This window comes from Oncorhynchus masou, chromosome 6, assembly GCF_036934945.1.
Source record: "Oncorhynchus masou masou isolate Uvic2021 chromosome 6, UVic_Omas_1.1, whole genome shotgun sequence".
Taxonomy (NCBI): domain Eukaryota; kingdom Metazoa; phylum Chordata; class Actinopteri; order Salmoniformes; family Salmonidae; genus Oncorhynchus; species Oncorhynchus masou.
In genome coordinates, this window is record NC_088217.1 from 63538415 (window position 1) to 63566104 (window position 27690).

At 39.3% G+C, this 27690-nt stretch overlaps 1 protein-coding gene across 2 annotated transcripts in view; it reads left to right on the forward strand.

The window, feature by feature from the left end:
* Positions 1-18982, forward strand: part of LOC135542424 (nuclear factor erythroid 2-related factor 2-like) — a 35946-nt gene extending 16964 nt beyond the window's left edge. Inside the window, exons 2-5 of one of the 2 annotated variants that reach the window (XM_064969345.1) lie at positions 9835-10092; positions 11095-11190; positions 11301-11522; positions 15261-18982. In XM_064969345.1, the coding sequence (XP_064825417.1) occupies positions 9835-10092; positions 11095-11190; positions 11301-11522; positions 15261-16484 (1800 nt within the window). In that variant the 3' untranslated portion in view covers positions 16485-18982. The remainder of the gene's footprint in view (positions 1-9834; positions 10093-11094; positions 11191-11300; positions 11523-15260) is intronic. The other variant, XM_064969346.1, reaches the window with a different exon arrangement.
* The last annotated feature ends 8708 nt before the right edge of the window (positions 18983-27690 follow it).

Consider the following 27690-nt stretch of genomic DNA (forward strand, 5'->3'; position numbering starts at 1 on the left):
GGTAGGCTAGTTGAGAACAAGTTCTCATTTGCAACTGCGACCTGGCTAAGATAAAGCGTAGCAATTCGACACATACAACACAGAGTTACACATGGAATAAACAAAACATACAGTCAATAAAACAGGAGAACAAAAGAAAACAAAAAGCCTATATACAGTGAGTGCATCATACTACAGTGCCTTCAGAATGTATTCACACCAATTTACTTTTTCCACATTTTGTTGTGTTACACCCTGAATTTAAAATAGATTACATTCAGATTTTGTGTCACTGATCTACACACAATACCCCATAATGTCAAAGTGGAATTTTTGTATTTTGATTATTTTGCAAATTAATAAAAATCTGAAAAGATGTAATGTAATGTCTTGAGTCAAGTATTTAAACCCTTTTGTTATTGCAAACTTAAATATGTTCAGGAGTAGAAAAAGGTGCTTAATAAGTTGCATGGATGCACTCTGTGGGCAATAATAGCTGTTAACATGCTTTTTGAATTACTCCCCGATCTCTGCACCACACACAATTATTTATTTTTTATATATTCTTTTTATCTTTATTTAACCAGGCAAGTCAGTTAAGAACAAATTCTTATTTTCAATGACGGCCTAGGAACAGTGGGTTAACTGCCTGTTCAGGAGCAGAATGACAGATTTGTACCTTTTCAGCTCAGGGGTTTGAACTTGCAACCTTCCGGTTACTAGTCCAATGCGCTAACCACTAGGCTACCCTGCCACCCCAATTATGTTACGTCTCTCAGTCTAGTATTGAATTTTAAGCAGAGATTCAACCACAAAGACCAGGGAGGTTTTCCCATGCCTTGCAAAGAAGGGAACCATTTGGTAGATGGGTAAAAATTTAAGAAAGCGTTTCCCTTTGAGCATGCTGAAGTTATCAATTACGCTTTGGATGGTGTATCAATACACTCAGTCGCTACAAAGACGCAGGCGTCCTTCCTAACTCGTTTGCCGGAGAGGAAGAAAACAGCTCAGGGATTTTACCATGAGGCCAATGGTGATTTTGAAACAGTTTGAGTTTTAATGACTGATAGGAGAAAACTGAGGATGAATCAACAACATTGTAATTACTCCACAATACTAACATAAATAGATTACAAAGAAGGAAGCATGTCCAGAATAAAAAATATTCCAAAACGTGCAACCTGTTTGCAATAAGGCACTAAAGTAATACGGAAAATAATGTGGCCAAGAAATGAACTTTTTGTCCGGAATACAAAGCCTTATGTTTGGGGCAAATCTAACACAACACGTCACTGAGTACCGCTCTCCATATTTTCAAGCATGTTGTTGGCTCCATCATGTTATGGGTATGCTTGTCATTGGCAAGGACGTGGGAGTTTAGGATAAATATCAATTTAATAGAGCTAAGCGCAGGCAAAATCCTAGAGGTAAATCTGGTTCAGTCTGCTTTCAAACAGTCACTGGGAGACAAATTCACCTTTTTTTGCAGCAAAATAACCCAAAACACAAGGCCAAATATACACTGGAGTTGCTTACCAAGACGACAGTGAATGTTCCTGAGTGGCAGAGTTACAGTTTTGACCTAAATCGGCTTGAAGATCTATGGCAAGACTTGTAAAAATCTGTCTAGCAAGCTATTGACAGAGCTTTGACTCAGGGGGGTGAATACTTATCTAAACAAGATATAATGGTGTTTTATTTTTCATTAATTAAAAGGAAATTTTTAAAAATCCCACTTTGACATTAGTGTATTGTGTGTGTGTGGATCATTTACAAAACATGACCAATTAAATTAATTTGAATCCAACTTTGTAACATAACAAAATGTGTTAAAGTAAGGAGCTGTGAATACTTTCTGAAGGCACTGTGTATTTCAAGCAATGTGACAGGTTTACACACTCATTGTTATTCTCTCAAACAGCTTCATGAGGAATGATTTTCCAACAGTCTTGAAGGAGTTCCCACATATGCCGAACACTTGGCTACTTTTCCTTCACTCTGCGGTCCAACTCATCCCAAACCATCACACTTGGGTTGAGGTTCGGTGGTTGTGCAGGCCAGGTCATCTGATACAGCACTCCACTTTCCCTCTTGGTCAAATAGCCCTTACACAGCCTTGAGGTGTGTTGGGTCATTGTCCTGTTGAAAAACAAATGATAGTCCCACTAAGCGCAAACCAGATTGAATGGCGTATTGCTGCAGAATGCTGTGGTAGCCATGCTGGTTAAGTATGTTTTGAATTCCAAATGAAACCCTGATTTACCAGCATTAAAATCCTCTAGATTAACTGAAGTTCTACATGGTTTGCTCTGAATTTGTTTAGAGTACCGTATACTGCCATCCACTTGGTATAAATCCATAGTAAATCCCATTACCAAATCATAAAAAATTACCAGAGAGTGCCACTGAACTGGAGAGGCATAAGTTTACAAGGTACAGTCGATAAATTATAGTCATCCATCCTCAACAGTAGGTTAATGCATCTATTATTACGTGTTTTACTTTTCCATTTTTTTCTCAAAAGAAATTCTCTGCATTCTTGGGAAGGACCCATAAGTAAGCATTTCACTGTTAGTTCACACCAGTTGTTTACGAAGCATGTGACAAATGCAAATTGATGTGATAAGAGCATCTGCCTACTGACTAAAACGTGAAATGAATGGCCTTTGGTTTAGAGAGAAAAGTGAATCTGAGTGTCTGCAAGATTTTGCCTGCTCAATGTGTACATTTATGTTTTTAATCATTAGTACTTTATGTTTTATGTTGTAAATGTGTTTTTGCATGACATTTTGTGTGTTGCTATTTTGGCCTGGTCAGAGATTTTTAATCTCAATGAGACTAACCTGGTAAAATAAGGTCAACATTTTAAACATTAAAATAAAGATCAGCCTAAGATTGACCTCTAATCAGGCTGCTTTATCAGGTTCCAATGCTGGCTGATTGTAAAGTCCTGCTAATATAACTCTACCTGTAGCTGTGTTCACCTCTCCCTTTCTTTTGTTAGTTGATAAATGGGTGTGCGTGGGCCTGAAATGAAAGCTGTATTGTGTAGTCGACTGAGATAAGATTGACAAATGAGCCTTTACCTTACTTTTGTCATGCTCACAGGGCCATGTGAGTCTCACCCAACTCTCACATTAGTTTTCCTTTCATACCATTGACCTAGTCAACTGACACCACAAGACATTGTATTTCAAGGCGTTTAGACACATGAAAATGCATTCCATTGTCTTGTGGGATGGTCATGCTGCCATGTTATCTGCACAATCCACACGCTAAACAGGAAAGTGCACATGCAGTTACATCACCCTCTCTGCTGTAATCTTTTCCCAGGTGGTGAAAGGTGGTGTGGTTCTAAGTAGTTTTCAGAGGGCCAGACCGTCACTGCAACAGAGTACATATTAAACTGGAGACAGAGTTTCAATATCATTTTGGCACAATACTTTTTATTTATTTTTATTTCACCTTTATTTAACCAGGTAGGCTAGTTGAGAACAAGTTCTCATTTGCAACTGCGACCTGGCTAAGATAAAGCGTAGCAATTCGACACATACAACACAGAGTTACACATGGAATAAACAAAACATACAGTCAATAAAACAGGAGAACAAAAGAAAACAAAAAGTCTATATACAGTGAGTGCATCATACTACAGTGCCTTCAGAATGTATTCACACCAATTTACTTTTTCCACATTTTGTTGTGTTACACCCTGAATTTAAAATAGATTACATTCAGATTTTGTGTCACTGATCTACACACAATACCCCATAATGTCAAAGTGGAATTTTTGTATTTTGATTATTTTGCAAATTAATAAAAATCTGAAAAGATGTAATGTAATGTCTTGAGTCAAGTATTTAAACCCTTTTGTTATTGCAAACCTAAATATGTTCAGGAGTAGAAAAAGGTGCTTAATAAGTTGCATGGACGCACTCTGTGGGCAATAATAGCTGTTAACATGCTTTTTGAATTACTCCCCGATCTCTGCACCACACACAATTATTATTTTTTTTAATATATTTTTTTTATCTTTATTTAACCAGGCAAGTCAGTTAAGAACAAATTCTTATTGTCAATGACGGCCTAGGAACAGTGGGTTAACTGCCTGTTCAGGAGCAGAATGACAGATGTGTACCTTGTCAGCTCAGGGGTTTGAACTTGCAACCTTCCGGTTACTAGTCCAAAGCGCTAACCACTAGGCTACCCTGCCACCCCAAATATGTTACGTCTCTCAGTCTAGTATTGAATTTTAAGCAGAGATTCAACCACAAAGACCAGGGAGGTTTTCCCATGCCTTGCAAAGAAGGGAACCATTTGGTAGATGGGTAAAAGTTTAAGAAAGCGTTTCCCTTTGAGCATGCTGAAGTTATCAAGTACGCTTTGGATGGTGTATCAATACACTCAGTCGCTACAAAGATGCAGGCATCCTTCCTAACTCGTTTGCCGGAGAGGAAGAAAACCGCTCAGGGATTTTACTATGAGGCCAATGGTGATTTTGAAACAGTTTGAGTTTTAATGACTGATAGGAGAAAACTGAGGATGAATCAACAACATTGTAATTACTCCACAATACTAACATAAATAGATTATAAAGAAGGAAGCATGTCCAGAATAAATAATATTCCAAAACGTGCAACCTGTTTGCAATAAGGCACTAAAGTAATACGGAAAATAATGTGGCCAAGAAATGAACTTTTTATCCGGAATACAAAGCCTTATGTTTGGGGCAAATCTAACACAACACGTCACTGAGTACCGCTCTCCATATTTTCAAGCATGTTGTTGGCTCCATCATGTTATGGGTATGCTTGTCATTGGCAAGGATGTGGGAGTTTAGGATAAATATCAATTTAATAGAGCTAAGCGCAGGCAAAATCCTAGAGGTAAATCTGGTTCAGTCTGCTTTCAAACAGTCACTGGGAGACAAATTCACTTTTTTTTGCAGCAAAAAAACCCAAAACACAAGGCCAAATATACACTGGAGTTGTTTACCAAGACGACATTGAATGTTCCTGAGTGGCAGAGTTACAGTTTTGACCTAAATCGGCTTGAAGATCTATGGCAAGACTTGTAAAAATCTGTCTAGCAAGCTATTGACAGAGCTTTGACTCAGGGGGTTGAATACTTATATAATCAAGATATAATGGTGTTTTATTTTTCATTAATTAAAAGGAAATCAAAAAAAAAATGTCAAATCCCACTTTGACATTACAGAGCATTGTGTGTGTAACGATTTTTGTTGGTGGAAGGAGAGGAGGACCAAAGTGCAGCGTTGTACATATCAATAATACTTTTAATTAAGAATGAATACACGAACAAAAACAACAAAATGACAAACAAACAGTTTTGACAGGTGCCATAAACACTAACCAGAAAATAATCACCCACAACTCAAAATGGGAAAACAGGCTACCTAAATATGGCTCTCAATTAGAGACAACGATAGACAGCTGCCTCTGATTGAGAACCATACCAGGCCAAACACATAGAAAAAGAAAACCTAGACCTACAACATAGAATGCCCACCCACATCACACTTTGACCAAACTAAAAATAGAAACCTACACAGCAATCTACGGTCAGGGCATGACATTTACAAAAAAATGACCAATTAAATTAATTTTGATCCAACTATGTAACATAACAAGTTGTGTAAAATGTAAGAGCTGTGAATACTTTCTGAAGGCACTGTGTATTTCAAGCAATGTGACAGCTTTACACACTCATTGGCATTCTCTCAAACAGCTTCATGAGGAATGCTTTTCCAACAGTCTTGAAGGATTTCCCACATATGCCAAGCGCTTGTTGGCTACTTTTTCTTCACTCTGCGGTCCAACTCTTCTCAAACCATCTCACTTGGGTTGAGGTCGGGTGGTTGTGCAGGCCAGGTCATCTGATGCAGCACTCCATCACTCTCCTTCTTTGTCAAATAGCCCTTACACAGCCTTGAGGTGTGTTGGGTCATTGTCATGTTGAAAACAAATTATAGTCCCACTAAGCTCAAACCAGATGGGATGGCGTATCGCTGCAGAATGCTGTGGTAGCCATGTTGGTTAAGTGTGCTTTGAATTCCAAATAACTCACTGATTTACCAGCAAAATCACCCCCAAACTCTCACACCTTCTCCTCCATGCTTCACGGTGGTAACCACACAACCGTTCACCTACTCTGCATCTCAAAGACAAGGACACAGTGATTGGAACCAAAAATCTCAAATTTGGCCTCATCAGACCACAGGACAGATTTCTACCAGTATAATGTCCATTGCTAGTGTTTCTTGGCCTAAGAAAGTATCTTATTATTATTGGTGTCCTTTAGAAGTGGTTTCTTTGTAGCAATTTGACCATTAAGGCCTGATTCACACAGTCTCTGAACTGTCAATGTTCAGATGTGTCTGTTACTTGAACTTTGTGAAGTGTTTATGTGGGCTGCAATCTGAGGTGCAGCCCACATGAACATATCCTCTGCAACAGATGTAACTCTGGGTCTTCCTTTCCTGAGAGCCAGTTTCATCATAACACTTGATGGTTTTTGAAACTACACTTTAAGAAACTTTCAAAGTTCTTGAAATTTTCCACATTGACTGACCTTCATGTCTTAAAGTAATGATTTACTGTCGTTGCTCTTTGCATATTTGAGCTGTTCTTGCCATAGTATGGACTTTTAGAAAATAACGTACTCTTCTGTATACCACTCCTACCTTGTCACAACACAACTGATTGGCTCAAACACATTTGGAAGGAAAGAATATTCCACAAATTAACTTTTAACAAGGCACACCTGTTAATTGAAATGCATTCCAGGTGACTACCTCATGGAGCTTATTGAGAGAATGCCGACAGTGTGCAAAGCTGTCATCAAGGCAAAGGGTGACTACTTTGAAGAATCTCAAATATAAAATACATTTTGATTTGTTTAATACATTTTTGGTTACTACATGAATATTTCATAGTTTTGATGTTTTCACTATTAATCAACAATGTAGAAAATAGTACAAAAGTAGAAAAACCCTGGAATGAGTAGGTGTGTCCAAAGTTTTGACTGGTACTCTATATATATTTTAAATACAGCGTTGATGTCTTCTGGTTATTTTTGTCAAATAGCTATAATAAAATGTATTTTAACTCTCAGTGTCAGTTATTGCTAATGTCTTCCTTCACATTGTCATACACATGTCGTTTAATTATGCATGTATGGATATTGAAAAATAGTGAGGAATCAAAATGTGACACCTGAAAGATGTGTATTTGTATTTGTATCTATAATGGATCCCCATTAGCTGCTGCCAAAGCAGCAGCTACTCTTCCTGGGGTCTAGCAAATTAAGGCAGTTTATACAATTTTAAAACATTGCAATACATTCACAGATTTCACAACACACTGTGTGCCCTCAGGCCCCTACTCCACCACTACCACATATCTACAGTACTAAATCCATGTGTTGCAATGCCTGATAGTGTCTGATATTCCATTTATGTCTGTAACCCATTCACTCATGTAACTTTAAAGGGGAAAACAGAAGTTGCTACATCCATTTTAATAATATGTACCCATAGATTTTTGAAGAATATAACTTTTTTATAAATGCCTCAAGCTTTGTTTAACTATCGTACCCCACCAGAACCCAAAATATAAGCTTGTTTGACGCCAATGATTTTAAAACAAACACTGTTTTGCCTCAAAACATAGTTACAACTATAATTATTATATCATATATAGATGGTAAGTCCTTGCATCCAAAGCTCTGTCTAAATTTGAGAGTGATTGCATTTCTCCAGCCCCATCCATCAGCCTTTTACCCAAACAGTGGCATGGAGAACGCTTTGTTATTGTTTCAACTGCTGATTGGTCCATTAAAGGAGGTGTGACTCCTGAGAATGGACAGACACATACTCAGTCATTTACTCATGGCCAATTCAAGTTATTACATGCATTTTATTCGGAATTGTCGGTTATTTTATTTAGAAGAGTAGTCCCTGTGACGCTGTATGGGGAAAAACCTCTAAAGCTGCCCTGATTTTACACATTAGTGGAAAGACTATAGTGTGACCGCCTAGTCATAAAGCAGGGAATAATCATTCAAAACCTGCCCCAATACAATACAGTGGCAATAACGCTATCACAACAGCCGTCCAGCCATAAATATGAAGTTAATGTCCGATTTTATGGTTTAATGGGGGGTAAAACAACTGATACGGGAGGAAAATGTGTACTTTACCAGAATAGTTTTCTTGTTAAATTATCTACTGAGCCAAAGGGTTGATGTTGGTTGAGTCAAGGTCACTGTCTGTCCTTTTGATCCTCGCCTTGCGTTCCTTTGAAACTCTTTTGTAATGGATGTTTAGCTTGTTACTGAGTCAACACCACACACTCTTGAAGCTTCATGGGCACATAATGAGCTGAATGTGGTTGTGAAAAGAACCATTGGACCCAGAACCGAGATGAAGCTTTTTAAGCCAGACATAATTGTCAATGGAAAAATTCCTATTTTAGTCCTATGGTTAATCTGGGTCCAGGAAACAGCCCCACGATGTCTGTGGCTCCTACTGTCATCTTGAAAATAAATTAGTTGGGACAAATCTTCAAAAATGTGTGCCTTGCCAGCAGGTGTATTCAACAAATGCATTTTGCATGATGATTGTAGAGGTAAACAGCCTAGAGAGGTTACTGCAACATTCCAGTGGCAGTCCTATGAATGAAACTGCCTCACAGTCCAAACACATGTTTGACAGTCTACCAGCCAAATATTAGGTGTTATGTTCTTTGTCATAATCATGAAAGCGTAATATTCAGTGTAAAAATTGTAGACAATATAATATAATAGAAATCTTATGAAACAACCAATGATATAATAACTGTGAGAGGTTCTTATATGGGTTCATCTTTATCAAACAGAACGAATTTGTCTTGTTTCCTATTGGTCAGATTATATTTGGTCCAGTGGCAGCATTTTTGCAATTGGACTGAAATTCAAGCCTGCTGAATAATAATTATCAATCATAGAGTATCTCGGCCAATGGCTTATTATTGAGTTGAGCAGCGTCTTTCAGCCACACTGTGTGCTGCTCTCGCATATAGAAACAAAGGCTGATCAAGGACATAAAAAAATGCTGGCTTTGTAAACTGTGCAATATGTGTCTACAACATACTTCATGCATGTAATACTCGTATTTTACTCTGCTCTCTTTAGTGGACCTTGATGGTATTTGGTGGTTTAACTAGATGCTGGTGTTGAAGGTTGCTGAAATGTACATGTGGGTGTGGAGCCATCCTGCTTTAAGAATGAGGAGAACAGCATGTATTATTCATACATCCTCGTCACTCATCTGATTGAGTTGTGTTATGGCTAAAGGTGGGGGTAAGGGACAGCTGTCCACAGGGAGGGGAACAGGGGATACAATACGTGGCACAGAGAAGCTTTCTGGGTATTGTTGACACACCTTTTTTGATCCCACTTGTCTGCCTTCTGTTTGTTCGTGATGGGTGAGCATACAATATCCATCTTATGCTTTGTCAAATACGCTTTGTCAAATACGATTACGCTTTGTCAAATACTTCAGGATCCATGCATTAAAAGTGGTTCTTTAAAGAACCCTGCCTTCAAATCAAATCAAATCGCATTTGTCACATGCACCAAATTCAACAGGTGTAGACGTTACAGTGAAATGCTTACTTACAAGCCCTTAACCAACAATGCAGTTTTAAGAAAATACCAACATCAAAAAAGTAAGAAATAAGAATAACAAATAATTAAAGAACAGATAAGAATAGTTGGAGTAGCAGTGGTGTTGGCTGTAGTGTTGTCCTGCTATCCTCCTATCTTAACTCACTATGGTCGTTGTTCTCCTGCCAGGATATGAACTTGATTGACATCCTGTGGAGGCAGGACATTGACCTGGGTGCCGAGCGGGAGGTGTTTGACCTGAGCCTGCGGCAGAAGGAGGATGAGCTGCGCAGGCAGAGGGAACTGGAGGAGGAGAATAGGCTGCACCTGCTGAGGGAGCAGGATAAGGCCTTGCTCGAACAGCTGGAGCTGGACGAGGAGACTGGCGAGTTCATGCCCTGCCTGCTACCCAGTGAACCAGAGCTGCCCAACACAGAGGGAAACCAGGTATCTATCTATCTATCTATCGATCTGTCTGTCTGTCTGTCACACCAGAGAGTGGTCCCCCTCTGGAATAGAAAAGAGTAACGAGATTAGAATTTATGCTAGGGAAATGCACGTGTATGTGTATGTGTTCTGTGTCTTTTTTTAAATATTTATTTTGAGGGTGGTATACAAAAGTATCTATATCCACAGTAAAACGAGTCCTATATCAACAAAACCTGAAAGGGCGCTCAGCAAGGAAGAAGCCACTGCTCCAAAACCACCAAAAAAAGCAAGACTACGGTTTGCAACTGCACATCGGAACGAAGATCGTACTTTTTGGAGAAATATCTTCTGATCTGATGAAACAAAAATAGAACTGTTTGGCCGTAATACCATCGTTATGTTTGGAGGAAAAAGGGGAGGCTTGCAAGCCGAAGAACATCATCTCAACAGTGAAGCACGGGGGTGGAAGCATCATGTTGTGGGGTTGCTTTGCTGCAGGAGGCTTTTGCTCAATCCTATAGAACATTTGTGGGCAGAACTGAAAAAGCATGTGCAAGCAAGGAGGCCTACAAATCTGACTCAGTTTCACCAGTTCTGTCAGGAGGAATAGGCCGAAAATCACCCAACTTATTGTGGGAAGCTTGTGGACGGCTACCCAAAATGTTTGACCCAAGTTAAACAATTTAAAGGCAATGATCCCAAATACTAATTGAGTGTATGTAAACTTCTGACCCACTGGGAATGTGATGAAAGAAATAAAAGCTGAAATAAATCATTCTCTCTACTATTACGTATTTTGACATTTCACATTCTTAAAATAAAGTGGTGATTCTAACTGACCTAAGACAGGGAATGGTAAAGGGACTAAATGTCAGGAATTGTGAAAAACCGAGTTTAAATATATTTGGCTCAGGTGTATGCAAACTTCCGATTTCAACGGTTAATTATGTTCAGAAATAATTCAAATAACTTTCTCGCTCATACAGCCAGTAATTTATATCTGTGTGTCTGTTTTTGTAGAACACCATTTTTTCCAGAGTGGATGGGGATGCACTTTCATTTGATGAGTGCATGCAGCTTCTCGCAGAGACATTCCCTTTCGTAGAAACCATTGAGGTAAGAGAATACACTACCAATACCTACAAACCAGAAAACATAATTCCAATCTGTTTCTCCTCTTATCAATGCATCCCCTCTAATTTCCAGTATGTGTCTGTGTATTCTAGCTCCCCCATCCTCCTCCTGCACATATCATGCCCTCCCCTTCCATTGGCAACAGTAGGCCAGATATGCTGACATCCCAGCAGTCACCTGTGGCCCAGAACCCCATGCTCTCTGCTCTGCTGGCCCCCCACAAGGCTCCCATTGCTGTGCCTGTGTCTCTGGAACCAGCCCCTGTGGATGTGGAGCAGGCCTGGATGGAGCTGCTCTCCCTGCCTGAGCTCCAGGTAGGTGTGGCACAACGGAACAATTCATAAGGCCACAACAAGCCCTGTTCAGCTAGGTAATGGACACCTAACAGCGAGTGGCTGCTGCAGTAGGGTGTGAGAGGACACAGCACAAGCACGCCTTTGTTAGAACATATTTGAGAAGTAGACTTCCTGATAATTCTCTTTTATATATATCCTTTTCTGTTGGCATGATCTTTCTCAAACAGGTATTATTGTGCATCCCACAAAATATACGAACATGCAAGAAAATACATTAGCCAACTGAGTTTCTATGTTCTGAAATAGCACGCACATTAGAACTCATTGAACTCAAGTCCAGGAAAGTTTACAAGCCGAACAAGCCTTATTGGAATGATGAGTTAAGGGACGTATGATCTGTACACCGCAAGGCTGAGCACTTATTTCTACAGTGTAAAGATAGGAATACAAGATAACATTTGAAGAAAAAACAGCATGTGTTTGATTCAAAACTGAGCCTATTCAAACAGAGATATCAGAGAGAGCAGGTATTACACCTTGAGGAGATACAGACAATAAATTCTCAACAGTTCTGGAACCAAATAAGTTAGGACCAAAACGACATAAGAAAATTCCAATGGAAGTCAGTGAAGAGCAGGGCGGCTGAAGTTCGATATTACACAGGTACTTAATGAGTGGGAGAAGGGGTTTGCAAGTTTGTTCTCAGGTAATGAAAACGTGGCATATTATGAGGAGGAATTTTATAAAGACACATGTTCCATGAAAACTAAACTGGGAAATGGCAGGTAGCGGTAGCAGGTAGCCTAGTGGTTAGAGCATTGGACTAGTAACCCGAAAGGTTTTAATATCGAATCCCCGAGCTGACAAGGTAAAAATCTGTCGTTCTGCCCCTGAACAAGGCAGCTAACCCACTGTTCCTAGGCCGTAATTAAAAATACGAATTTGTTCTTAACTGACATGCCTAGTTAAATAAAGGAGGAAAAACACAACAACAAAAAAACACAACGTCAAACTCAGAACCCTCTTATATACTGTATTGAAATGTCAGAATGATAGTAGAGAGAATAATTTACTTCAGCTTTCATTTCTTTCATCACATTCTCCAGTGGGTCAGAAGTTTACAAACACTATATTTGTAATTGGTAGCATTGCCTTTGAATTGTTTAACTTGGGCCAAATGTTCCAGGTAGCCTTCCAGATACTGCCCACAATTAGTTGGGTGTAACTGGTGTAACTGAGTCAGGCTTCTAGGCCTCCTTGCTCGCACATGCTTTTTCAGTTCTGCCCACACATTTTCTATAGAATTGAGGTCAGAGCTTTGTGATGGCCACTCCAATACCTTGACTTTGTTGTCCTTAAGCCATTTTGCTACAACTTTGGAAGTATGCTTGAGGTCATTGTTCATTTGGAAGACCCATTTGTAACCAAGCTTTAACTTCCTGACTGATGTCTTGAGATGTTGTTCAATATATCCACATAATTTTCCGTCCTCTTGATGCCATCTATTATGTGAAGTGCACCAGTCCCTCCTGCAGCAAAGCACCCCCAGAACATGATGCTGCCACCCCCGTGCTTCACGGTTGGGATTGTGTTCCTCAGCTTGCAAGCCTCACTCTTTTACCTCCAAACATGACGATGGTCATTATGGCCAAACAGTTCTATTTTTGTTTCATCAGACCAGAGGACATTTCTCCAAAAAGTACAATCTTTGTCCCCATGTGCAGTTGCAAACTGTAATCTGGCTTTTTTTATGGCGGTTTTGGAGCAGTGGCTTCATTGAGTGACCTTTCAGGTTATAGGACTTGTTTTACTGTGGATATAGATACTTTTGTACCTGTTTCCTCAAGCATCTTCACAGGGTCCTTTGCTGTTCTGGGATTGATTTACACTTTTTGCAGCAAAGTATGTTCATCTCTTGGAGACAGAATGTGTCTCCTCCCTGAGCGGTATGGCGGCTGCGTGGTCCCATGGTGTTTATATTTGCGTACTATTGTTTGTGCAGATGAACGTGGTACCTTCAGGTGTTTGGAAATTGCTCCCAAGGATGAACCAGACTTGTGGAGGACTACAATTTTTTTCTGAGGTCTTGGCTGATTTCTTTTGATTTCCCATGATGTCAAGCAGAGGCACTGAGTTTGAGGGTAGGCCTTGAAATACATCCACAGCTCCACCTCCAATTGACTGAAATGATGTCGTTTAGCCTATCAGAAGCTTCTAAAGCATGACATCATTTCTGGAATTTCCCAAGCTGTTTAAAGGCACAGTCAACTTATTGTACAAAAACTTCTGACCCACTTGAATTGTGATACAGTGAATTATAAGTGAAATAATCTGTTTCTTGGAAAAATTACTTGTGTCATGCACAAATTAGATGTTCAAACCGACTTGCCAAAACGACAGTTTGTTAACAAGAAATTTGTGGAGTGGTTGAAAAACAAGTTTTAATGACTCCAACCTAAGTGTAAACTTAAACTTCCGACTTCAACTGTAACCCGTACCTAAATGAGGAGTTGTCTGTGGCAGAAGTTAAAAAGGCGATTGACACAGCAAAAAATGGGAAAGCATTCGGCATTGATGAACTTCTTAATGAAGTCTTAAAATCCTCTAAATTAACTTAAGTTCTAAATGGTTTGCTTTGAATTTGTTTAGAGTACAGTGTCCCTCCATCCACTTGGAATAAGTCCATAGTAAATCCCATTACCAAATCATTAAAAAATGACCCGAGAGTGCCACTGAACTGGAGAGGCATAAGTTTACTAGGTACGGTCTATAAATTATATTCATCCATCCTCAACCGTAGGTTAATGCATCTATTATTACCTGTTTTACTTTTCTATTTTTTCTCCAAAAACAAATCTCTGCATTGTTGGGAAGGACCCATAAGTTAGCTGTTAGTCCACACCTATTGTTTACGAAGCATGTGACAAATACAGATTGATTTGATAAGAGCATCTGCCAACTGAAAATGTGAAAAAAAAAAAATGTGAAATGAATGGCCTCTAGTTCAGAGAGAGAAGTGGGTCTGAGTGTCTGCAATTAACTTGCTAGATCTTGCATGCTCAATGATGTTCAGTGCCACTGAACTGGAGAGGTATAAGTTTACTAGGTACGATCTCTAAATTATATTCATCCATCCTCAACAGGTTAATGACCTTTTTGGAGGATCAAAACATTCTGGTGGAAAAACAAAATATTTTTCGTAAATCCAGAGACTGTATCGATCATATCTACTCGGTGTGTACAATAGCCAGTATACAAACATGAAGAACACCTTCCTAATTGTGAGTTGCACCCGCCCTTTTGCCCTCAGAACAGCCTCAATGCATCGGGGCATGGATGCTGGCCCATGTTGTGTCAAGTTGGCTGAATGTCAACTGGTGATTTGACACATAGAAAATGTCATTTATTCATTAATTGTATTAATTCACTCTGTGATCAAGTTTCACTGAATAGGGTTTTCATACTTGCTATGGAGCTGTATATAGTTCCACCACGGGATAGCACGTATCCAAATATAAAGCTATTTCAGCCATGACTGTACATAGTCTTGAACTACAATGGCAATGCTATCCAATTTTAGACAGTTATTTTACCCATTGTTTACAAGGGTTGCCCACTAGAGATTACAAGTCTTTTGTTTTTCACTATGATAATGAAGACATGAAATTAACAGTCTCACCTTTCAATAAAATATTTTACAATGTATATAGGTCACTGACTGTTTTCTAATTCTTTGATTTCCTCTATTTTCAACAGCAGAACTTAAAAATGCAAGTGTCAGATATCCTGGATCAGAATGGCTATACCAGCACAAGCATGCCCCTAGAGGTGCAGGTCCCTAACTACAGCTTCTACTTGCCTGAGCTCCCAGGCTTGGTCACAAACATTGATACTACACCACCTGTCCTACTCATCAACAACTTCAAAGGGATGGTTCCCCCTGACAACCTCAACCAAATGACTCCAGAGCTCAACACAGAGCTCAACCAAAAACCCCCAGAGCTCAACACAACCTACACCACAGACAACCTCTGTAAGCTGTTCTACACTGACCACTCAAACACAAAACCAAGCTCCCCCATGTTATCCTATACTTCCAATGAGGCGGAGAAGGAGGTGAGACACAAACCACTGGAACCATCAGAAATACATGTCCCCCAATTTTCCCTGACAGATGGACATAGGACTGCTATAGAGTTCCCCGACTCTGACTCCGGTCTGTCAATGGACAATGTCAGCTCGCCTATGAAATCCCATCAGGACGATAGTTCTATGGGATACAGCGACTCAGACCTGGAGGAGATGGACAGCAACCGGTCCAAGTACAGAGAGATGTTCTCACTGTCTCTCCATGGAGAGGAACAACAGTCCTCCCCTTACAACACTGGTCCAGTATCCCATTTTCCGGCAGACAGCCTACCCTCCCCAAAGAGTGAGCTCATAGAGGGCAACGGCCATAACCAGCGCCCATTCACCAAAGACAAGTCGAGAAGACACTCTGCGGGCTGCCAGTCCCGTCTGTCCAGAGACGAACAGCGGGCCAAGGCCCTGGGGATCCCCTTTGCTGTGGAGCTCATTATCAACCTGCCCGTGGACGACTTCAATGAGCTCATGTCCAAGCACCAGCTTAACGAGGTCCAGCTGGTCCTGATCCGAGACATCCGCCGACGGGGAAAGAACAAGGTGGCAGCCCAGAACTGCCGCAAGCGCAAGATGGAGAGCATCTCAGGCCTGGAGGGGGAGCTTAAAGCACTGTGCAAGAAGAAGGCGCACTTACTCAGGGAGAGTGCCCAGAGGAACGGCAGTTTGAAGGAGCTAAAGGAGCAGCTGGGGAGTCTGTACCTGGAGGTGTTCAGTCGGCTGAGAGATGAGGAGGGGAAGCCCTACTCTCCCAGTGACTACTCTCTCCAGCAGACCTCCGATGGCAGCATGTTCCTTGTGCCTCGTGTTAAAAAGACACTCAAGGGTGAAGACAAATAGTCTCTTCCATTGAACTGTTTTCATTACTTTTGTCCATACCTACTGTACAAGACTACCATGCTCAAAGTTATATGCTAGACTATCAAAATTATATATGTTGCTTAAGGAGTAGTGAAACAGAAGTGTTATTTTACTTAATTCCACTTGGTTAATGCAATAATGTTGTCAATGTTGAAATCTCTCCTTATTTTGTACAGCAATGCTTTTTTTGTTCCTGTAATCATAGCTATGCAAATAGATTTCTACCCTATTTGCAATTGAGACATGATGACATGTGTGTATGTACAGTTGAAGTCGGAAGTTTACATACACTTAGGTTGGAGTCATTAAAACTCGTTTTTCAACCACTCCACAAATTTCTTGTTAACAAACTATCGTTTTGGGAAGTCAGTTAGGACATCTACTTTGTGAATGACGCAGGTCATTTTTCCTAAAATTGTTTACAGACAGATTATTTAAATTATAATTCACTGTATCACTATTCCAGTGGGTTAGAAGTTTACATACTCTAAGTTGACTGTGCCTTTAAAGAACTTGGAAAAGTCCAGAAAATGATGTCATGGCTTTAGAAGCTTCTGATAGGATAATTTACATCATTTGAATCAATTTGAGGTGTACATGTGGATGTATTTCAAGGCCTACCTTCAAACTCGGTGCCTATTTCCTTGACATCAGGGGAAAATCAAAATAAATCAGCCAAGTCTGGTTCATCCTTGGGAGCAATTTCCAAACACCTGAAGGTACCACGTTCATCTGCACAAACAATAGTATGCAAGTATAAACAGTATGGGACCACGCAGCCGTCATACCACTCAGGAAGGAGACGCATATTGTCTCCTAGAGATGAACGTATTTTGGTGTGAAAAGTACAAATCAATCCCAGGACAACAGCAAAGGACCTTTTGAAGATGCTTGAGGAAACAGGTGCTAAAGTATCTATATCCACAGTAAAATGCATCCTATATCGACATAACCTGAAAGGCCACTCAGCAAGGAAGATGCCACTGCTCCAAAAACGCCATTAAAAATACAGACTAAAGTTTGCAACTGCACATGGGGACAAAGATTGTACTTTTTGGAGAAATGTCCTCTGGTCTGAAACAAAAATAGAACTGTTTGGCCATAATTGAGCATCGTCATGTTTGGAGGAAAAAGGGTGAGGCTTGCAAGCCGAGGAACACCATCCCAACCGTGAAGCACGGGGGTGGTAGCATAATGTTGTGGGGGTGCTTTGCTGCAGGAGAGACTGACGCACTTCACAAAATAGATGGAACCGTGAGGATGGAAAATTAGGTGGATATATTGAAGCTACATCTCAAGACATCAATCAGGAAGTTAAAGCTTGGTCGCAAATGCGCCTTCCAAATGAACAATGACCCTAAGCATACTTCCAAAGTTGTGGCAAAATGGCTTAAGGGCAACAAAGTCAAGGTATTGGAGTGGCCATCACAAAGCCCTGACCACAATCCCATGGAAAATGTGTGGACAGAACTGAAAAAGCATGTGCGAGCAAGGAGGCATACACAACCTGACTCAGTTACACCAGCTACTATTTAATGAATCTGCCAGTTGAGACTCTAATGTACTTGTCCTCTTGCTCAGTTGTGCACCGGGGCCTCTCACTACTCTTTCTATTCTGGTTAGAGTCAGTTTGCGCTGTTCTGTGCAGGGGAGTAGTACACCGCTTTGTACAAGATCTTCAGTTTCTTGGCAATTTCTCGCATGGAATAGCCTTCATTTCTTAGAACAAGAATAGACTGACGAGTTTCAGAAGAAAGTCTTTGTTTCTGGCAAATTTTGAGCCTGTAATCAAACCCACAAATGCTGATGCTCCAGATACTCAACTAGTCTAAAGAAGGCCAGTTATATTGCTTCTTTAATCAGGACAACAGTTTTCATAATTGAAAAAGGGTTTTCTAATGATCAGTTAGCCTTTTAAAATTATAAACTTGGATTAGCTAACACAACATGCACAGGAGTGATGGTTGCTGATAATGGGCCTCTGTACGCCTTTGTAGATATTCCATTTAAAAAATCAGCCGTATCCAGCTACAATAGTCATTTACAACATTAACAATGTCTACACTGTATTTCTGATCAATTTTATGTTATTTTAATAGACAAAAAAATAGCTTTTCTTTCAAAAACAAGGACATTTCTAAGTGATCCCAACATTTTGAATGGTATTGTACATAGTATTGGTAACCATCTATACGCAATATAAAAATAAACATTTGAAGTGTAGACTAAATTGCACATTTTAATTAAATCCAAATTCTGCTTCCTGTAAGGCATGTCCAATTCAAATTCGATTCAAATTCAAGAGTTTAATTGAAATTCAAGAGTAATTCGTAACTAAATTCTGAATCGACCCCAACCTTGCTAACTAGGTAACTACCCCATGTTCTTGAAGTATACAACAGATAAAAATGACAGGGGTGTTTTCATGTAAGGCTTTGTTGACATTTGTGCAAATAAAGGTTGAAAGATAATCTCCACCCCATTTCTATTGTTCTCCTCCTTTCATGTCTAAGTGGAGGTTCATTACCCTTACAGAAAAACAGGTTCTGGCAAACAGTTGTGGCAAACCTTTGGCCAATTCACCATAAATGTGTGACAAGCTCATATTTTCACATGCAAATTCGTTTTGTCGCAAACTGTTGTGGTGAATTTGCAGAACTTTCTGTTTGCTGCAAAGTATGAATATACACATTTAGACCAGGTTTTTGGTTACTGTGTGTTAAACATTGAAAAGTTTGTACAATAACCAAATCACACAACTTTAAATGAACTTACTACACAGAGAAATAAATGAAACATCTAAATATAGTAAATATACTAAACGACATGTATTCAATGTCTTTAACAGATAACAAATGTATCCAATACAACTTGAAATCATCAACATGGTAATGAAGAAAAGAGCAAAGACTGGATATTTCATAAATAAATTGTTTAATATTTTTGTCTAGCTACAACATTTACATGAGAAAAATGGGAACACTATGAGGATGTTGACCTTAGGATATTTAAATGGACAACTACAGAAATATTTACATGAGCCAAATGATAACTGAGCAATAGATTAACCAATGGAAGTTTAAATATATTAACAAACATTTCATAATTAAATCAACAAAAACGAAATCAAACCCAGTTCTGAAATATTACCTTTTTGAGTGAATTTTTGTAGATGGTGGCCCGGATCCGGGAGAATTGTCATCAACTACACTGATTAGCATAGCGCAATGGTCAAAATATATTACTAGAAAATATTCATTTTCATGAAATCACAAGTGAAATATAGTGAAACACAGCTTAGCCTTTTGTTAATCACCCTGTCATCTCAGAGTTTGAAATTATGCTTTACAGCCAAAGCAAGACAAGCGTTTGTGTAAGTTTATCGATAGCCTAGCATAGCATTATGTCCAGCTAGCAGCAGGAAGCTTCGTCACAAAAATCAGAAAAGCAATCAAATTATTAGTTTACCTTTGATGAGCTTCTGATGGTTCACTCACGAGACTCCCAGTTAGACAGCAAATGTTCCTTTTGTTCCATAAAGCTTATTTTTATAACCAAAATACCTCTGTTTGTTGGTCACGTTATGTTGAGAAATCCACCGGAAATAGCAGTCACGACAACGCCGAAAAATATTCCAAATTAGCTCCATAATATCGACAAAACATGGCAAACGTTTTTCATAATCAATTCTCAAGGTGTTTTTCAAATATCTTTTCGTTAATATATCCACCGGGACAATTGGCTTTTCAGTAGGACCGATTGGAAAAATGGCTACCTCTGTATTTTACGCAAGAATCACTCTGAGAGCCATCAGGTGACCACTTACACAATGTAGACGCTTACGGGTATTCTTCAACATAAAGGCGTAAAACTATGCACAATGCTGTAGACACCTTGGGGAATACGTAGAAAAGGTAATCTGGTTGATATCCCATTCACTGCTCAATAAGGACGCATTGGAACGCAGAGCTTTCAAAACATGAGTCACTTCCGGATTGGATTTTTCTCAGGCTTTCGCCTGCAATATCAGTTCTGTTATACTCACAGACAATATTTTGGCAGTTTTGTAAACACTTTTGAGTGTTTTCTATCCTAAGCTGTCAATTATATGCATATTCTAGCATCTTGTCCTGACAAAATATCCCGTTTACTTTGGGAACGTTATTTTTCCAAAAGTGAAAATACTGCCCCCTTGTCACGAGGTTAATAGAAAATGAAGTAAAAGTCATCAAGTAAAATACTACTTGAGTAAAAGTTTAAAAGTATTTGGTGAGAACAATACTTAAGTATCAAAGGTAAATGGAATTGCTAAAATGTACTTAAGTATCAAAAGTAAAAGTATAAATAGTTTCAAATTCCTTAAACCATTAGGCCCATTTATTTTATTTTTTTAAATGTATTGACAGATAGGCAGGCGCACACTCCAACACTCAGACATAATTTACAAACAAAGTGTTTGTGTTTAGTGAGTCTGTGTGGTATGTCACAAAATCATGTTACGACCACACATATGCTTAGGCTCTCGAGCAGCGCAGTGGTTTAAGACACTGTATCTCAGTGCAAGACACGTCACTGGAGTACCTGGTTCAAATCCAGACTGCATCACTTAGGAGTCCCGTATGGCAGCACAAAATTAGCCCAGTGTCGTCCGGGGTAGGCCGTCATTGTAAAGAATTTATTCTTAACTGACTTGCCTAGTTAAATAAAGGTTACATCATATATATATACTTTAAAACATATCAATATTCATATTATATATCAATATTCTGCTAAGTTTTGCTAAGTGGATTGAAGGTTTAAACGGTACAGCCAAATGGCTATTTGCATAGTAGCAATATCAGAAATAGATAGTGTCAATATACACTACCGGTCCAACGTTATTGAACACCTATTCATTCAAGGGTTTTTCTTTATTTTTACTATTTTCTCTATTGTAGAATAATAGTGAAGACATCAAAACTAAGAAATAACACATATGGAATCATGTAGTAACCAGAAAAGTGTTAACTTCTTACGGATCATTGGGACGCTAGCGTCCCACCTCAAAAACATCCGGTGAAATTGCAGAGCGCCAAATTCAAATGACAGAAATCATAATATTAAACATTCATGAAAATACAAGTGTCATGCATAATTTAAAAGCTTAACTTCTTGTAATCCAGCCGCTTTGTCAGATTTCAAAAAGGCTTTACAGTGAAAGCACACCATGTGAATATCTGAGAACAGCGTCCCACACACAAAAGCATTACATACATTTTCCAACCAAGCAGAGGAGTCATGAAAGTCAGAAATAGCGATAAAATAAATCACTTACCTTTGAAGATCTTCATCTGGTTGTAATCACAAGGGTCCCAGCAACATAAAAAAAAGTGTCCATTTGTTTGCTAAAGTCCTTCTTTATATCCCAAAAATATAAGATTCATTGGAGCACTTTACTCAGCAAACCACTCGCGTTAAAAATGCATACAAATGAATCCCGTAAGTTACCAATAAACTTCTTCCAAACATATCAAACAACGTTCCTAATCAATCCACAGGTACCCTAATTTGTAAATAAACAATACAATTTAAGATGGAGAATACCAGAGACCATTACCAGAGATAAATAACGAAGTGCACACCTTCATCGGAACTTAGAAAAATCACAAATTCAAAAAACAAGCCTGAAACTCGTTCTAAAGACTGTTGACATCTAGTGGAAACCATAGGAACTGCAATCTGGAAGGACTTCCTTTTAGATTCCCATTCCCAGCCATTGTAATCATTGGTGAGCTGAAGAAAAAAAATCTGGATGGATTGTCCTCGGATTTTAGCCTGCAAAACTTTAGTGTTTTCTATTCAATACTACCAAATATATGCATATCCTAGCATCTGTGCCTGAGTAACAAGCAGTTTACTTTGGGCCTCATTCATCCAAACTTCTGAATACTGTCCCCTAGCCCGAAGAAGTTAAACAAATCAAAATATATTTTATATTTGAGATTCTTCAAATAACCTGCCTTGATGACAGCTTTGCACACTCTTGGCATTCTCTCACCCAGCTTTATGAGGTAGTCACCTTCCTAAAAGTTAATGTGCAGAATTTCTTTCCTTCTTAATACCTTTGAGCCAATCAGTTGTGTTGTAACAAAGTAGGAGTGATATACAGAAGATAGCCCTATTTGGTTAAATGCCAAGTCCATATTATGGCAAGAACAGCTCAAATAAGCAAACAGAAACGAGGAAAGGAAGACCCAGAGTTACCTCTGCTGCAGAGAATAAGTTCATTAGTTACCAGCCTCAGAAATTGCAGCCCAAATAAATTCCTCCCAGAGTTCAAGTAACAGATACATCTCAACATCAACTGTTCAGATGAGACTGTGTGTCAGGCTATCATGGTAGAATTGCTGCAAACAACTACTAAAGGATAACAAGAGACTTGCTTGGACATTAGACCGGTGGAAATCTGTCTTTTGATCTGATGAATCCCAATTTAAGATTTTTGGTTCCAACCACCTTGTCTTTGTGAGACGCAGAGTAGGTGAACGGATGATCTCAGCATGTGTGGTGGAGGACATATGATGGTGTGGGGGTGCTTTGCTGGTTACACTATCAGTGATTTATTTAGAAATCAAGGCACACTTGACCAGCATGGCTACCACAGCAATCTGCAGCGATACGCCATCCCATCTGGTTTGCGCTTAGTAGGACTATCATTTGTTTTTCAACAGGACAATAACCCAACACACCTCCAGGTTGTGTAAGGGCTATTTGACCGAGAAGGAGAGTGATGGAGTGCTACATACGATGACCTGGCTTACACAATCACCCGACCTCAACCCAATTGAGATTTTTTGGGATGAGTTGGAACACAGAGTGAAGGAAAAGCAACCAACAAGTGCTTACAATATGTGGGAACTCCTTCAAGAAGGTTGAAAGAGCATTCCAGATGAAGCTGGTTGAGAGAATGCCAAGAGTTTGCAAAGCTGTCTTCAAGGCAAATGGTGGCTCCTTTGAAGAATCTCAAATATTGTCAGAGTCGTGTGTATAGGTGGCAAGGAAGTCAGGCACAGGAGAGTCAAACGGAGTGTAAATGGAGTATTTTAATAATTGCCCAAGCTCCAAACACTAATATGTACATACATAAATAAACATGGGTACAAGGACCCGTCACGCACCAATACAACCATAAAACATCACTGACATAAAACAATCTCTGACAAAGACATGAGGGGAAACAGAGGGTTAAATACACAACAGGTAATGAATGGGATTGAAACCAGGTGTGTGGGGAAGACAAGACAAAACCAATGGAAAATGAAAAATGGATCAATGATGGCTAGAAGACCGGTGACGTCGACCGCCGAGCACCACCCGAACAAGGAGAGGCAACGACTTCGGCAGAAGTCTTGGCTACTACATGATTCCATATGTGTTTTTTCATCATTTTGATGTATTCACTATTATTCTACAATGTATAAAATATAGAACAACTATTGAATGAGTATGTGTCCAAACTTTTGATTGGTACTATATCAAAACAAGATACATGACATAAAAAACAATGGGAAAATACTTTGGAACACCTTAAATTATATTATGGGCAGAAAATCCAATTAATCTTCCTTAATTGAAGTTGATTGGTCATTTATAACAAAACCTTTTAATATAGCCAATCATTTCAATGACTATTTCACGGGGAAAGTGGACAAACTGAGAAGTGAAATGACAACACTAAAAAGTGAACCATCATAATCAGTTTGCTGTCTGTTCTTACAGTAGAAAACTGACAGAGAGAATTGAAAATACACCTTTGTAAAGAACAAGTTAACTACTGACTTTCAGCATGCATATAGGGAACGCCACTCAACTTGTACTGCAATGACTCAGATGACTGATGATTGGCTAAAATAAAAGGATAATAAGATGATAGTTGGAGCTGTATTGTTAGATTTAAGCCTTTGATGATATGGATCACTATTTGTTATTGAAAAAAACAGCTTGATATGGCTTTACATCACCTGCCATCACATGGTTGAAGAGTTACGTATCCAATAGAACTCAAGAGTATTCTTCAATGGAAGCTTCTTTAACATGAGATACAGTATGCACAGTGCAGTATCCCTGAGGGCAGTTGACATGGCCTGTTACTCTTCTCTATTTTCAAAAATTATTTGGTACTTGTCTTACAAGAAGCTAAAAATGACTATGTATGCTAATGATTTCACACTCTACACATCAGCACCTACAGTCAGTGAGCTCACTGAGACTTACCACGGAATTACAGTCAGTGACAGAATGGGAAATGAATTAACAATAAACTGGTCTTAAATGCATCTAAAACCAAAAGCATATTTGGTTTAAAGCATTCTCTTAGACTGTTACAGGCTTTGTTTTTTTCATTCATAATTTAGAGGTTGGACATTAGCACGTGGGGTGGACCGATTGGTGTCACCTTGTTAGACACTGTGTGTAGCATCTGTGCTGGCTTGTCCATCTCGTTAGTTGGAAGTTGTTTCACCATATTTAAGAGTGGCCGGCCCAGTGCTCCAGTTGTCTTGAGAGATGTGGAGGGTTAACACCCTAAGGAACAATGTGGACTGTGAAGGGACACAGACATGTACATTGTGGATATGTCTGTGGTGTAGCGATGTTATATGATGTACTGTTTTATGTGTAATGTAAGTATCTTGATGTGTTTGGACCACAGGAAGAGTAGCTGCTGCCTTGACCAACTAAAGGAGTCAAGGAAGCCGCTAATGTGTATCTCTAATAAAATACAAACTCCTTCAGTTGGCTATCCCTATTTGATTTCAAGACAGACAATCCTTAATCTGATCATCCCTGTTTTAGTTTTGCTACACTTTTTGGTTTGCTTCCTGTCTTTAAGTTTGGTGTAGGTTTTTCTTTTGTTTGCCTCTTATTGGGTAAATTTAGTGGGTGCTCATGGTGGGTGTCTTAGGTCCCAGTTGTTGTTATGCTACTTTCAGTGGACACACCCATGGTGTCTTTCGAAACCCCTTCTAAAACGCAACCTGTTTTGTTTTAGTTGTCAGTTACTCTTTGTTAGTTTCCCCTTCTGTTTGAGTAACATTATTGGTTTTCTTGCAGGGGAATGTAACAAGACCTTAACTGGAGTTGTGCATAAAGTGTGTGACCTTTGTTGTTGAAAAACTGAACTCCTATGAGTAACATTGGATAGTCAGTCATGGTCAAGTCAATTTGACAAAGTTGTTGTGAAGATGGGGAGAGGTAGGTCTGTTATAAAATATATGTTTTTGACACAAAGATAAACTGTACTAGTTGTCCGGGCTTTGCTCTTATCCCATATTGATTACTGACTGGTAATATGGTCTGGTGCAGCAAAGAAAGACATAGCAAAGTTGCAGCTGGCACAAAACAAAGCAGCACGCCTTGCCCTTAAACTGCACACACTGAAGTAACAACATGCTTGAGTCTTTCATGGTTGAGGAGAAATTGACATCTCATATTTAAGAAACATTTGTGTGTTGAAAATGCATAACCATGTATAATCTATTTGATACACTTCAAACAGATACATAGATCAGCAGACACGCCACTATGGGTTTCTTTATGGTACCCAAACCAAAAACAGGTTTACTTAGTTTCTCACCATAGGTTACTCAGACAAAAAGCAAGTTTAGATAAAACAACTGATAAAGGATCATAGTGCCTCTCCTCTTTCTAAAGATCTACTTTAACTGTACTGCATATATGAATATGAAAATATTATTTGTTTTTTCTTTCCTATTTTTTATTTGAATTTGTTCTCGTCTATTACTGTTCTGTACCATGTCATGTACAGTATATGTTTTGTGGACCTCAGGAAGAGTATCTTCTGCATGTGCGGTAGCTAATGCGGATCCTAATAAATTCAACTTAACCATAACATCCATATGTGAAAATGGCACGTTTCTAGGTTTTGTGGAAAAGATAGGAAGATACGTTTTTCCAATGACATCGGTGTGCATCATGTGCTTTAAACTAATTATGAGAAGGCATTGCATGCTTATTGGTTGATGCATTGTAAACACGTAGAAATGTGCTATTATCACATACACTATACAGTGGGGAGAACAAGTATTTGATACACTGCCGATTTTGCAGGTTTTCCTACTTACAAAGCATGTAGAGGTCTGTAATTTTTATCATAGGTGCACTTCAACTGTGAGAGACGGAATCTAAAACAAAAATCCAGAAAATCACATTGTATGATTTTTAAGTAATTTATTTGCATTTTATTGCATGACATAAGTATTTGATACATCAGAAAAGCAGAACTTAATATTTGGTACAGAAACGTTTGTTTGCAATTACAGAGATCATACGTTTCCTGTAGGTCCTGACCAGGTTTGCACACAATGCAGCAGGGATTTTGGCCCACTCCTCCATACAGACCTTCTCCAGATCCTTCAGGTTTCGGGGCTGTCGCTGGGCAATACGGACTTTCAGCTCCCAGATTTTCTATTGGGTTTAGGTCTGGAGACTGACTAGGCCACTCCAGGACCTTGAGATGCTTCTTACGGAGCCACTCCTTAGTTGCCCTGGCTGTGTGTTTCGGTCGTTGTCATGTCATGTCACCCAGCCACCACCCATCTTCAATGCTCTTACTGAGGGAAGGAGGTTGTTGGCCAGGATCTCGCGATACATGGCCCCATCCATCCTCCCCTCAATACGGTGCAGTCGTCCTGTGCAGTCATCCTTCCTCTTCCTCAAAACACGGTTTGATTTGTCTTATCTTAGCAATTTCTTCTTCTTAGGAGTTTAGTATCAACGACAAATATTATCTATTATTGTCTCATCAGACTACATGACATCCACTCCACTATTCCTCCTCTGGATCATCCAGATGGTCATTGGCAAGATAATTGTGCAGTTTAGAGTGTGTAGACTTAGAGTGATTATCAATTTACGCTAGCCAGCTATTTGTCGTCCTTAACGTAGGAAATGTTGCTACTGCGCTAGCTAGCCAACAGCTAGCCAACCTCTACCTGAGGATTTTAACTCCAACTACCCGGTCAACATTCCGTGTTACAGGTAGTATCACATTTTTCATTTCAGACTTTGTTTGGATCCCAGCTCTAGCTTTTGTATCAAGGTCAGTCTGACCAGGTCCTTCCATGCTAGTTCTGGGCTGATCCCCCGAATAGCACCTTCTATTACAGTACATGATCATTGATGCCCT